The following is a 14,428-nucleotide window of genomic DNA, read 5'->3' as shown; positions in this document are numbered from 1 at the left end:
AAAGTGGAGAAGTTGGGGAGATGTGACCTAGGTGGAAGTTCCTCCATCCTCTCCAGATTATCCCTGCAATTGCCATTGGCGATAGTAGGTCAGGCCTTGAAGCCAGAGGCCCATCCTCTTCAAAGGAAATGACCCCTGGTCTTCCACGTTGCACAGAGCACACGGGTCACTGCTAACACTGAAAAAGTAACAGGTATTCTAGGGTGAAACACAAATAACTCCATAGCTGCTGTTAGGATATCAAAAATAGAATACTCACGCCATTAAAATGTTGGTTCCAAGTGAGTAAATCCTGATACTTGGCATATTGGCTAAAGTTTCCAAGATTTACGTCTAGCCAGTTCTGAATACTTTGGGTCGGATTCCCACATGCAATACCTGGAGAGACAGAGAGAGGAACCCTGAATGTTGTGCAAGAAGTGTAATGCCTATTATTATGATCCAAATTCTTCTCTCTCTAATGCAAATCCAGAGTGACTCCAGTGTGGGCAACAGAGTTCTGCATTCACACTGTCACAGAAACCAACGCTTGTAGTAGTAGTAGTATTTATTTGTATTGCTGCAGTAGCTAGAAGTCTTGGTCAGATCAGGGCCCCATCGTGCAAGGTGCTGTACAAACACATAGTAAAAGACGGCGCTTACACTCTGGATTTGGCCCCATATGTCTGTAGCAATCTACACCAGCCTCATTTTGTTGCTGGCAGGGATTAAAGCCTATGAATGGGTCATCATGCCCTGTAAAACCCAGGAGAAAGTACAAACCTTCCATCAGTGGAAGGAAAAGGTTGCAGTATTTGTGTAATAATCAGAATGTATAAAACAAGCTTCAGTTTCCTTTAGTGTCACCCAGAAGGATAACGAGCACTTTTGCTGTGTCACAAGCCCACCCTGTCCTAGTCGGCTTTCAAAGAACATTTCACTAATTAAGACTCTCATCATTGCCAATTACCGGATTTGACTTTTGAGGCCAGGAAAGCTCTGCAGAATCCAAACACACTTGGGGCGTTTCCTGCAGGTATGTTGGTGTAGATGTTATTGAAACCCTTCAACCTGCATGAGAGGAGAAGGAAAAATACACAGGAAATGTAAAATGATATCCCAGAGGCCATGGACGGGTGCATTCTCATGTGACACCTGGAAGAATTACAGTGCTTGCTTTTCTGTAGCGTCTTTCATCTAAGGAATTCAAAGCACTTTATAAACACTAATTCTAAAGTCTCATGACCCCTGTGTGAGCTACGGGACGGATCATTCCCATTTCACAAGAAGTCAGCAATGGAATCAAGAATAGAACCCAGGAGTTTTGACTCCCCAGGTCCTGCACTCAACACTGGACATATTCCCTCTTAGGGTACGCCCACATTTGCGCTGTGAGGTGTGATTCCCAGCTCACAGAGACATTCCCACACTAGTACGCAAGCTAGTGCCTATAAATAGCAGTGCATGGCGGCATAGGCAGCGGCTCAGGCTAGCCACCAGAGCACGTCGCCATGGGGGCAGGCTGGAATGTACTTGGGCGGCCAGCCTGAGCAGCTGCCCACGTCACTGGGGAATCTCTGCTATTTGTAGGTGCTGGCTCCAGCACAGCTAGTGCAGGTACATCTAGGTGAGCTGGGAATCCCACCTTAGGAGGAAGATCAGAGCTCAGAATGCTCAGCGTTTAGCCCACTGGCTCACGCCTCTCTCTGGTACATTGTTAGCCGAGCAGGTCAGGAGACGGACTTCCCATGCTCTGGGAAATGCCGACCTTTGGCCATTTCCTTTCCTCCTGAATTGAGACGAAACGTCAACATTTATTGGGAGATGAAAATCTGAAATATTTAATTTTGAAATCATCGAAACAGCCTTTATTGAAACGGTGAGTTTTGACTTTATCGCTTTGACACCTATTCTGTATTAATTGATTAATTAACATAAAAGTCTCAATGACATTTTTCAACCTTCTCAAAATGGAGTGTTTGAACCTTTTCAGAACTAAGGGTTTTCAGTAATAGCGCATGAAAAAATTTAACAAAATGGATACATTATGCAAAAATTCCAATTTTGTTGAATCAGCATTTTCTGATGGGAAAACTGTTCCATCGGAAAATTGCCAACCAACTCTGTATATTATTGTGAAACCTGTACAGGAGACTACCCTTATCAGGTAACCTCTTGACTTAAGAAATAGTCCCAAGATATCTCAAAACCTTACAGATCACCATTCTACTCCACCTCCATTAGAAGGCCACCTCTATTAAGCATATGTTTTTTGTCTGTAACAAATAAAATGCAGCCAAGGAAACTCTACATGGCATGTGAGGAGAAGTTCATAACCAGTAAATAGAAATGGACAATTATCACTAGACACACGTAGGATGGAAGACTCACATTTGCTGGTAAGAGTCACATGATATAGAGAGTGGGATCTCTGCAATGATGGTCTCGTTCACTGTATGCAGCACATTTTGCAAAGCAGCTTGGAACCAGTAGGCAAAGTCGCTGCTTTTGAAGTTTGGAAAGCCAGCTGCAATTTTTTGGAAGGCGGTGCTTAAAATGAGATGTGCATGCATGCTGCTCTGAAGCTCTGCCTGCAAAACAAGAATGCCTTTCATTACTCGTGCCTTACCGTTCTCATTTAGAGGCAGAAGCTTCATACATGCATGGGCTAAAACATTAATCTGGATTGTTTCATATCTCGTGTCTCAGGCATGGGCAGTAAACAACAGGCCTACAGTGGGGCAAATGGGAATTGGGATCAAATAAAAGGAAGAGAGCTTGAAAATGGTGCACAATATTTGCTCATGAAAAGATCTGTTAGCACTGCAGACTTTCTGCATGTGCTCTCCCTGACCCATACTGAACTCTCTCCCACTGGCGCCCTGATGCAGCTGAACACAAGAGCTGACGAGGAGAAGGAACAGGTTACTGGCTAGGAGGAACTCCTAAAGATTGCTGCAACACTGAGACTTGAAGGAAGAGCCCTCAAGGGATCAACCTTGCTGTCCTTACTCGGACAAATCTCCTATTGCTATCTGAGTGAGGACATCGGGATAGGCCCCCCTTATTTCTAGTCGGGTCTGCCTGTTCTGACATCAGAAACACTCTCAACAATGCTGAAGGGTCTTCTCCAGTAATGCTGCAAGGGTGGAGGAAGTGAGGGCTAGCGGCAGCCATGGCCAGGTGGAAAGCGCTTCAGAGTACGGTGAGGAACACTTACCGAAGCAATGGCATTCAGTGTGTCAAAGAATTTAGCGAGATCTGATGACGTGTTCAGATTGTTCATGATCTTGATGACAATAGTCTGATCAGCCAGGGCTCCTGTTGCCGTTGTTAACTGGGCCAGCTGTTCTGGTGACAACTCTGACACAGCCGACAGCTAAAAAGAAACACAAAAATGCCTGTATATTTAAGAACATCAGAACTGCCATGCTGGTTCAGACCAAAGGTCCATCTAGCCCAGTGTCCTGTCTTCTGACACTGGCCAATGCCAGGTGCTTCAGAGGCAATGATCAGAACAGGGCAATCATCGAGTGATCCATCCCCTGTTGTCCAGTCCCATCATCTGGCAACCAGAGGCTTAGGGATATCCAGAGCATGAGGTTGCATCCCAGACCATCTTGTCTAATAGCCATTGATGGACCTATCTTCCATGACCTTATCCAATCCTTTTTTAATCCAGTTTTAGTTTTGGCCTAATAAATAAGTATTAAAGTCATGACAGGAACTTACACATGCATCTAGCTCTATTATATTTCCATAGAGACAAACAAGACTGTGAGGCAGCAATCTTAAATATGTGACCTACCTCATCAAATTTGGGATTGAGTGAGGAAAACTCCACCATATTGGCATAGGCGCTGAAACGTCCATAGTTGTTGATTATCCATAGGCTGCTGTTTGCATCTGGGGAACACGTGCCACCTAAAAGATGATAAAGCTCTTTGTCCAGTAATTCCACTCAACAATTTACCAAACTGGCAGTTAGCTTGGAAACAGAATCTTTCAAGACAAACATCAGAGGCTCATTTCAATAGGAGGTTTGCCTGAGTAAGTTTCAGAGCCTCAGTTTCTATCTGTCTTGGGGGTTTATGTTGTTGCCCATCACCATAGCATCTGAACACCTTCCCTGTAAATTTGACTGCAATAGCAAAGTTCCTAGTGGACTTATAGAGTCTCTGGTATGTCTCCCTCTTCAGGGGAAAATCTTTGCTTGAGAGAGGGTTTTTGATTTGGGGAGACCATACAGTCTGGGAGGTACGTGCCAAGCACAAATTTTGAATTTCTGCAGTGGAGGAAAAAGAGAGCATTTTACCCTGTGGTATAAAACCTTGTTGTGTGTTTACCTTGGATATTACGGTAAGACTCTAGAAATCTGAATATCCTGCCATGGATGGCTTTTTGCTGCTCTTCTGTGTAATGATTATACACCTTGTCCAGTGCTTGCACCCTGAATCAAACACATCAAAAAAGAACATAAGTGGAATATGGTCCCAACGTTATTAGCACAGAATTCTTTCCCTGCAGAAAAAGTAAAACAGCTGCATAGAGAACTTTTAAGCTGAAATATTTGGGGAAAATTCTGCTACCTCTAAACACAGAGACAAGTCAGGCATTTAGGTCTCCAGACGACATTGTTGGCAGGATGTTCCATCTTTCATTGTCAGACATTTTGCACTAAAAAGTCACACTTTCCAGAGTGAGATCATAGCATCGGTCCAAGCTGATTGGTCACGGATGAAGCTCCTTTTTAAAGGTGAACTCTACCACCTAGTGTCCTGTATACCAACAGGCGGACAGGATCTCCAAGCATTAAGTACGTTGGTCTGACGTGGGACACCCGTTTCTGTATCAACCCTTCTTAATTATAAAACACACATCTTATCTGTCAATGTGAGGTACTTCTATGGCCCCCATTACCAGGAGAAGGGAATGCCTCACGAGCTGTATTGTATTTATCCTCACATCGCCCCTGTGAAGTGCTGTCACCCCCATTCTATATCAGGCCCAGAAGGGCTTGCCCCAGGTCGCACAGCAAGGCTGTGGAGGAGTAGGGTACTGGACACCTGTCTCCTGAGTCCCATGCTGGCATCCTAACCACCGTACGATCCTCCCTCTTTCTTCTACAGCTGGGGCTGAAATGAATGGCTCAGTGGGTTCATGCCGGCGCCTTTTACTGGCGGAAATCTACATCCCAAAATTCACTGCACAAACATCTCCTGCATAAATACCTTAAAGATTGTGAAGTGCTCAGATGCCAAGCATCTTATATAGAAATATCCAAATTCTCTAGAGAGCAAAGGAGGCGTTACTTGGGCAGAGAGAGACTCACAGATTTTGATGAGACTGACAGTCGATATCCAAGGGGAGGAGCTGTAGGTACTGGGCATTCATAGCCGGCAGGAATAGCTGGAGCTGAGAGCCAAACCAAAAGGCGTACTGGTCCGCCGTGAAGGTGCTGAATTGGAACGACTTGAATATAGTCTCGAAGGCTAAGTCACGAATCCAGGGATTGGGTAGGACAACGAGATGCTTCTGCAACAGAGCCAAACATATGATAAGGAGCACTTATGGCTTTTGCAATTACCCTAATGATTGCATCAAGCAAATAAATGAGACTCAAATTTAGGAGAGAGATTTTTCTATGTGGGATGCAGAATGCAAGAAAACCACTCTGTTTTAATATGGAATCTACAATTGTTTAATCTAATGTAATCCCGGGATAAATACCTTCTTTGAATGGTGTTCTTATTTAAGTTTTTCAGCTAAAAAAATCATTTTGTTAGTTCCGTCCTATATAATTAAATTTAACTAGAGTTTTATGTGATTCTTCTTCTGCAGAGGTAAATTCCCAGATGAGTCCAGCAAATCAAAGTTCGAAATAATATCCCAAAGAAGAAAGAAACATGAAGATTTAAAGGTTTTAAAATTATTTTTGAAGGACACTAGAAAGCAAAAATAAATAACCTAACTAAAATGGTAGGGTGTATACAGCACAGTCTGTAAACAGGTGGATGTATTTGTACAGAAAAGTAAACCGCTGCATACATCATTTCCCCCCTAGTCTGGATATTTCTCTTCACCCTGCCCCCCATGCCTGGAGTACCTATAGCAATGGTCTAGGACACTGGGATTAAACCATTGTAAGGGTGAGCGTTTGGGTCCATGTTAAGTGCTGGGATTTATAACTGGAGGCCACCCCTCTAGGATAGGATCATTTCCAGTACCTGTTCTGCCACAGAATTAAATTCCATTATGAATTCGGTCATTTCAGCAAAGGTGCGTGTTTCCAGTTCCACCAGGATCTGGACAGCAGAGCGTTCGTTTTTAACGGCATTCGTCACCACCATCATCTCCCCCATTTGTCCGGCAGAAAGCAGGTCAAGAACATCATACTGATGGAGGAAAAATATAGGCTTAGAAGCTGTTGATTTGTCCATTACCTCTTGTAGCCATAACAGCTGCTTTCCGGGCACCACATAGTCCACTGTGCTATCTCAGCTAGTGACTGCAGATGCTTCGGAAGAAGACATAAAGCCACCAGAATGTATCCCTTATGCAATACCGTACCATGGCAGACTTCTGTCTTAACCATCCCAGTGGGTGATCAGTTTGTGTCCACCCACTTGAGGCTGAGAAATATCACACCAGTTATTCTAGCTAACTGGTGAATAGCCGTTCATATTCATATAATTAACTTTTTAAAACAAAACTCACTATGCTATTTTTTCCATAATATGATGTGGCAGTGAGTTCCAGGGGTTTGCACAGTGCCCTAGACATGAATGTACTAAACACCAGATTTATTATGCAGGTACCAGATATAGGAGAATCCTTAATTGCATTTCAGCATAAAAAAACTGCAACTAATCTTTCAGACTTTTATTACCACAAAACTCCATTGGGAATAATTATGGATGAGCATAACAGCGTCTGGAGGTTCAGTCTGGAAACTCATCCAAAATTTTCAAGCTTTTTCCATGTATTTTGGATCTAGAAACCTCCTAAGTACTAATTCTTTCATGATATTTCCAGCCATTCCTGCATGTGACTAAATCAGAAACACCATGCAAATAGCTTAACTTGTGGTCTTTCTGTTTACAGAGACACAACCAAGAAGTGCAAAGGGACCAATGAAACATAAAAACCAGAAAAGTTGACCAAACTCTATTGACTCACTGAAAATGTTTGGATTTGTTTGGACCTGAACTGGGACATGGCTCTCTTTGGTATACTAAGATTCCTATTATTGCTGACTTATGGACCCTTGTTTTCCAGAAATCAAGTAGAAATACGGGATTCTCCTCTTGGAAACCAAACTACTTTATCCAGATCCCTTCCATATACCTACTCCATTAAAGTCCTTGTAAAAGGTGAGGAGTTGGGTGTAGTTAGCAAAATGTCTGAACTGATAGAAGATGAGCTGCAGGAAACTTTGGCTGCTGCTGTACGATCCCGGAAATACCTTCTCTGGGAAAGCACCATGGAATCAAGAAAAGACAGAGAGAAGTAGTTAGTGAAAAGACACAATACACAGCAGGGGCGCTCAACTTTTTTTGGTCAGTGACATGGCTGAAAACTTGTCCTGTGTGACCCGCTATAGGGCAGCAGAGAATTGTGGGATTTGGGTCACAGGAAGAAAGAGTGGGAGAATTTTGGTTGCTATGGAATGGTGATGGTGCAGGGCTTCTGGTGGTTGCTGGGGCTGTGTTTGAGGATAGGGGAGGATAGCTGTAAGTTGGGGGCGCTGACAGGGGCTGCTGCCTGCTGAGTAGGAGGCTGGGGGGAGTGCTGGAATATATTCCAGAATCATGACAATATGAGATATTTTAGACACAGGGCAAAACACAGACTACAAAACCTAATTACCATAATGCACCTGGCCACTTTCTCTGCACTGTGCACTGAGGTGGGGGAGAAATTCCTTTCCGACCCAAGCAAGTGACAGAAGGTTGGGAGAGCTTTTCAGCATTGTGTCATAACAAAAGGTTTCTACAGAAGATATCTGTAGGCCATTGCCACAAAGTAGCAGACTGGTACCTGAAGCATTAAGTTGATGTTCCAGGATTTTTTGGATTAAATTGTATATGTCGTGTGAAGTCTGTTGTGAAAACACTGAGAAGACGTTGTCCAGGCTTCGGATGCTGCAAGGGATCAAGAAATAAGAAATCATTGATCCACATTTTAAGTATGTAATAGGGACTTTGCAAAGGGGAAAAATAACTACATTTGGTAATGCCTTCGTTGTAACCAGTTCATCCATAGGCAGAGGACCTGAAAGATGAACCACTATCCAATCAGAGTGGTAGTGTTATACATCCACATTGGTGGATGTTTGCCTAGGGTGCAGGACAATGACGAATCGGCCTTAGAAGCAGCCTAGATGCCAGTTAGATTATAAACTCGTTAGGTCTTCCCATGATATGTACGTACTGAACAATGGGGCCCTGAGTCCTGAACTCATACAGTCAAAGGCCATAAGGTACCATCGTGTAAGCAATTTGTGGCAAGGCCTATCTATTGTTACGATTGTACAGTCTGTAGAGCAACGGCATCCTCGTCGTGGCTCAGGCTCCTAGGTGCTACCACAATACATATAATATCTACTAATAACAAGGATCATCTAATGTGGCCTCCTACATGACACAAGACACAGGGCCTTGATGGGGGTCTCTACTGCTGTCGGTGCTACTGGAATACGAATAGCCATACATAAGGTGACCATCCATCCTGTTTTTAAAGGGACCATCCCATTTTGGGGGACTTTTTCTTATATAGGTGCCTATTGCCCCCCACCCCCTGTCCCTTTTTTTCACAGTTGCTATCTGGTAACCCTAGTAATATAAATACTGAATAATCATAATAGGAATTCAGAATTTATGGGATTTATAAGCACTGGCACATTTGGTAAGCACCAAGTGTAATCAAGGTATTGTACTCCAACGCAGAGCAGAGAACAAGCGGGGAAAGGAGCATTATGGGAATGAATAGGAATGCTAGAATGCTGCAGCACAGGTTTGTGCTGAGGAGTCAAATACAAGATGGATCTGTAGATAGAGAAGTGTGGAATCTCTCTCTCTCTCTCTCTCTCTCTCACACACACACACACACACACACACACACACACACACACACACACACACACACACACACACACAAACTTTCGGGCCCTCCAGCAAAGGCGGACTGGCTAAACAGGGCCGACGAATCCAGGGAAGCCGGGCCCAGGGTCCCCTTTCGGACTGCTGGGCCCCAGTAATTTGTACCAGCTTCTTCCCCATCTCGTCGGCCCTGCTACAGACCAGTGCTGTCCAGCCACTTGAGACGACATTAACTGTTTTCTTCCTTTTGTTTTCTGCCCTTTCCTTAAATCTCTGCCTAAATTTTTCTCATTCCAAAGATAAAAGATTTTTTTTTAAATTTATTTGAAATGCCAACACTCAACGGCCACTTGGAAAGTAAGTCCCGGATTTCAGCATGTGCAGATCCCTTCTGAGTCCTGGTGAACGGGAATTTTTCCCAAGCAGGAGCCTATGATGGAACATGCCGATGCAGGGGATACTTACATGGCAGTGTAGGATCGGAAGCTGACATCTACAGGTATTAACTTGAGCAGGTCTACGTTCATACTAGGCAGGAGGAATTTTAACTTCTCCATGAACCAGGCCTCATAATCCAGGTCAGTGAACTTGTAAAAATTTTTAGACAGGTCGGTAAAAAGTGTTGTGAGCATTTCTTGCCTCACTTCAGTGTTTTGCACGCCCCCGATGTTCTGCTGTGGGGAAGAAATGCATGTTATGCATGTGGTATTATTCTGAAAGAGAATATAGTTTTCTTCAATGAGTGTCTGAGCAGGTTGTTTACAAAGAATCACAAGCAGGGACTTTCAAAGGGGCATAACTGAGTTAGGTGCCCAACTCTCATTGTCTTTCAGTTAGGTGCCTAAATCCCTTAAGCCTCAGCCATAGAAATTAGAGGTAGAAAAGACCTATTAGTCCTTCTAATTGGATTGCTTTCTATTATTAAGTCCTTGTTCCAGCCTAGCCTTAAATGATCATAGCCCGGGGACTTCCACTGCTTCCCTTGGGCAGACTATTCCAGTCTGAGATCTCACTGTCAGGAGATTTCATTCCTCACTGAAAATTCCTGCTCCATTTCCCTTTGCTCTCTTGCAACCTCTTGGGCCACCCTCCTCAGAGTTTTCTTTGCAGTTAAAGCTAAATTATTCTGCTGAGTCTAGACCCAGTGCTCCTTCTCTGAGACACATTCCAGGGCTGTCACCCTGAGCCCACAGGAATGACTAAGAGGTGAAAAGTGGAGAGAGCTATGAGATGTCTCGTGTAGATGTCTTTTAAGGAATGTTCCTTGTTCTCCACTAGAGAGGGCTACGCACAATAGTTGTGAGGCTGGTAACAAAACATGATGCAAACACTGAGGTCTGAAGAGTGGGCAAACTTCTCCCCACTCACTCCTGTGCTCCAGCCTGGTCTGACCCTTGGGAATAAACAGGAGTTAAAAAGGATGCCATCTTATGGGATGGCTGCTTATCCTTGTATCAACTGCAAAGCAACCTGTATCACCATCCTATAGATCAAAACCGATCTCCTCCATGGTTTCAGGAGAAGTGATACTTGCACAGGGAATGAACTTCACGTTGCATTCTAACAACCTCCCATAGATGATGCAAAGAGCTCACAGAAGGACTCACCCCTTGGCCTGCGCTGCTTCCTGTAGCCCCCATTGGCCTGGAGCGGCGAACCGTGGCCAGTGGGAGCCGTGATCAGTCGAACCTGCCGATGTGGCAGGTAAACAAACTGGCCCGGCCTGCCAGGGGCTTCCCTGAACAAGCGGCGACCCAAGTTTAAGAACCACTGCTCTAGAAGGAGACGTCACCAGCCTTTCTCACTAGAGTAAGCATCAGTGACATGAGGCTTGAGAGAAAAAGGGAAGGACATAGAGAAAGGGGGGGAGAAAGGTTCCTTCTTGGTGAAATCCTGAGTACCTGTGTAATAGCCAAATTGAACTTCGTCAGGAATTCATCCATCTTAGGCAATGCTATTTCAGAGTCTTTGCCCTCCAGACTTCTCAGGACCCGAATCATTGTGGTCACATTAAATAATGCATCTGAAGTCACAACATACTCCATCAGCTGGTCAACTCTCAGGGAACCCAAAAGGTCAGCCTAGGAAACATGAACACCCGCCATTAGCAGAGGAATGTATATTCTGTCTCTACTAGATCTCGCTGAGCTATCTGCAGCAAACAAGTTATCCGTTGAATTTATTCTGTTTTTCTCTTTTCAAATTGCTTGTGAATGGATTGCAATTTTCAGAACTTCATTCATTGTTCAGAATTATTCATCAGATCTTTATGTGAGCTGTATTTCAACCTGGGGAGAGCTTGTGAAACATTCACTGATGATACCATTTTGACTATTAGATGGGTCGCAGTTCAAAATTGGAGCTGCTTTGACTGAATAACTAGGTCACACAGTTGTCTGAGTGATGAGCATAAGACAGGTTTCCAGTGTGAGTACTTTTAATTACAAATTTTGAAGTTCCCTGTCTACCAACAATCTGCAAAAGCCAATGAAAATTTATTGTTTTGATGAACATATCTGCCCATAAACTGTTTGTTTGAATTTTTGTGGAAAGTGAACACTAAGAGGGTGTGAATACAGCCACAGAAAACTTGGTTCTAAATTCAAAGACGTTTGCAAATAATTTGCTTTGTTCTTCATACACAGTAGGGCAAAGTATATTGGCCAAATTCTACTCCCACACACGCTGATGTAAATCCAGAGCAAGTACAGTGAAATCAATGGAGCTACTCCACCGTCACACCACTGTTACTGAGAGAAGAATTTGGCAGTGGTGCTGCTGGATGATAAAATTCTTTGGGATTTTCCACAGTATGATCAGATTTTCTATAAACCCCAATTACAATATATGCTGACTGTGCAGCTCTTACATACAGGGTCAAAATTTTCATTGGTAGATTTCACTTCTTCTAGGGTTGCATCAAAGAAAAATGACCTCCAGGTGGTCTGTATCCATTCAGTGATGGACTCCACTGAGTAGCCTAAAGGGAAAAAACAGATCCATTGATCCTCATGGAATTATCCATTTCTTCCATCACGGTATGCACATTTTGTTTTAAAAATACATTTGTCCCAGAGAAATGGAAAACTCAGTGCCTGGATGGCAGAAAGAAAAATTGTTGCCCTAATTGTTAATATTATTATTTATTGATATACTAGAGCTGTGCATGGTTTGTAGAGGGAAATACGTTGCTTAAGCTGTAACTTCTTACATTCTAAGTAAAACCAAAGTGCAACAAATAAGGCAACAATCCATAACAGGAGAGCGGTAGGGGTCAGGGTGAGTGAGAACTTTCACAACAGGTCAAGACGCCAGGTATATCCCTGATTTGTTTTTATATTCACTAGGAGATATTTGATTTTCTTTGAGGCAGCCATCAGAGGTGGGCATAGGGAATCTTGGTTTAATACATTGTTGGAAAGGTGGCACCTCTTACAGAGCAGCTGTCCTTCCTGCTTCACTACAGAGTGTCAGAGTAGTGGCCGTGTTAGTCTGTATCCACGAAAAGAATAGGAGTACTTGAGGCAACTTAGAGACTAACAAATTTATTGTAGCATACATCTGTTAGTCTCTAAGGTGCCACAAGTACTCCTATTCTTACTACAGAGTGTGTTATCTTCAGGTCCGAGCCTAAATTGTTCTGACCCAGAGAAGCGGAGAATGTTACCAGCTGAACCATTGACAGAGCCAACCAGTGTGCACAGCATTCTAATGTCATCCAAGCATGTTACCTTTTAAGACTTTGAGGTTTTGCACAATCCAGAGTACGACGTCTCTCCTAGAGGATTCAGTCATGTGCTGATGAGCTCCATCAAACCCCGCAACACTGTGTTGACAAGAGCAACAAACACAGTGAAATACACAGATGGACAAATCCTCCATCTAGCTAGGATATCATTTGATTGCGGTCTGGGCTAAGAAAAGACCAATCTCTTCTCCAAAATATTGTGCTTTGCTCTTTTGCCTGGGAGCTTCCCCCTATGGACTCCCCAGACCTACCACCCATGCTCCAGACCTGGCATGCAACCCCTAGTATGCTGACATCACAATGCGACAAGGCTATGACATGATATTCTGTCACTATGTACATTTCATCACCTACTGACTCATACTGTTCTGATCTGGATTTGGCAGATTTTGTGGCCAGGCCTGGACCCTAAACCCACACTGTCTCAGCTCAACCCCACTATTTGCTCTATGCCTCTTCAGCCTCACATCCATTCGACCTGACCAATGGCATTAAGATCTCAACCAGCCTCTGCTGAAAAGGTTGGGGGAAGCAGTTCTGCACTGCTGACGGCGTGATCAGCAATCGTAGCAGCAGACCCAAGACTTACATTGCAACTAACGAGTCATAGTCCCGTGGAACAATGAGGGCAAGGGTTGTGTTGTTGATGACAGGGCTTAGGAAGTACAGCTCATTTTGGAACGTGGCGTTCCAGTCCGTGGCGGCGTACGCCGCCATTCGCCCGGACATAAGGGTCAGGTAGTTTTGCAGGAGCAGCCTGGTAATGGCATCATCTGGGAGGACTGAGATTTTACGCTGCAACAAAGGGAAAACGCCATGTGGTTAACACACCTGTGTTAGTGAAATCTGAATTAAAATCCTCTGGGTCGGAAGGGAGGTCTTTGTCGCCTGGGCATGTGCCTTCCAGCCGAGGTCGGCAGACGTGCACTAACTCGAGCAGAGCTGGCACACTACAAGTAGCAGTGTGAATGTTGCGGCATCCGCTAGCCACCAGACTGCAGCCTCGGGGTGCGGGTGGTCTTGTATTCGATTAGCTAGCCTGAGCCGCCACCCATGCCGCAGTCTCCACGCTGCTATTTTTAGCATACTAGCTCCAGCAGAGCCAGCACATATCTGTCTGCTTGAACTGAGAGGCATCTTCCCTACTGCAGTATAAATGTATCTTTGTGAGACTTCTAATCTACAACCTCAGTGAACCGTATAGTCCCTCGGCATCATGTCAGGACTCATTTCACTATCTTGTATTCCAGTCAATATCCATATGAAACGCCAGTGAATTATATTCTGTGCATTGCATTTAATTTGTCATTGAAAGGACCTGATGCAAACTGGATTTTGGAAGCCTGCTGATTGAAATAATAGAGCTATAAAGTTTTAGTATTTGCTAGACTATCTCCCCTCCCTCCCCTCAGCAATAAGTTGAGATGGGAAATAACTGCAGCACCGTAGATATCAAAGAAAACATGAACAAAGTATACCATGATAGCGGCCTCGGTGAATTTTGTCAGAATAATCTGAACATCCTCAGGTTTGCTTTGTTGGAAGAACTGAATGAGCCGGGCTGCTAAGTCCATTCTGGTCAGCGTGTCAGAATGTACTA

At 44.0% G+C, this 14,428-nt stretch overlaps 1 protein-coding gene across 6 annotated transcripts in view; it reads right to left on the bottom strand.

Annotated features, from left to right (window-relative positions):
* Positions 1-13,473, bottom strand: part of LOC120373936 — a 64,672-nt gene extending 51,199 nt beyond the window's left edge. For 2 of the 6 annotated variants that reach the window (XM_039493014.1, XM_039493015.1), the window contains exons 1-14: positions 12,812-13,070; positions 11,954-12,060; positions 10,982-11,161; positions 9,546-9,754; positions 8,020-8,123; positions 7,331-7,449; positions 6,207-6,374; positions 5,312-5,514; positions 4,326-4,429; positions 3,788-3,903; positions 3,200-3,358; positions 2,371-2,570; positions 950-1,050; positions 260-378 (exon numbers count right to left, since the gene is read on the bottom strand). In XM_039493014.1, the coding sequence (XP_039348948.1) occupies positions 260-378; positions 950-1,050; positions 2,371-2,570; positions 3,200-3,358; positions 3,788-3,903; positions 4,326-4,429; positions 5,312-5,514; positions 6,207-6,374; positions 7,331-7,449; positions 8,020-8,123; positions 9,546-9,754; positions 10,982-11,161; positions 11,954-12,060; positions 12,812-12,962 (2,040 nt within the window). In that variant the 5' untranslated portion in view covers positions 12,963-13,070. The other 4 variants (XM_039493018.1, XM_039493017.1, XM_039493016.1 and 1 more) reach the window with 4 other exon arrangements.
* Between the last annotated feature and the right edge of the window lie 955 nt (positions 13,474-14,428).

This window comes from Mauremys reevesii, linkage group 10, assembly GCF_016161935.1.
Source record: "Mauremys reevesii isolate NIE-2019 linkage group 10, ASM1616193v1, whole genome shotgun sequence".
Lineage (NCBI taxonomy): Eukaryota > Metazoa > Chordata > Testudines > Geoemydidae > Mauremys > Mauremys reevesii.
The sequence above is the reverse complement of the archived record's forward strand: the minus strand, read 5'-3'. Positions and strand labels throughout refer to the sequence as shown.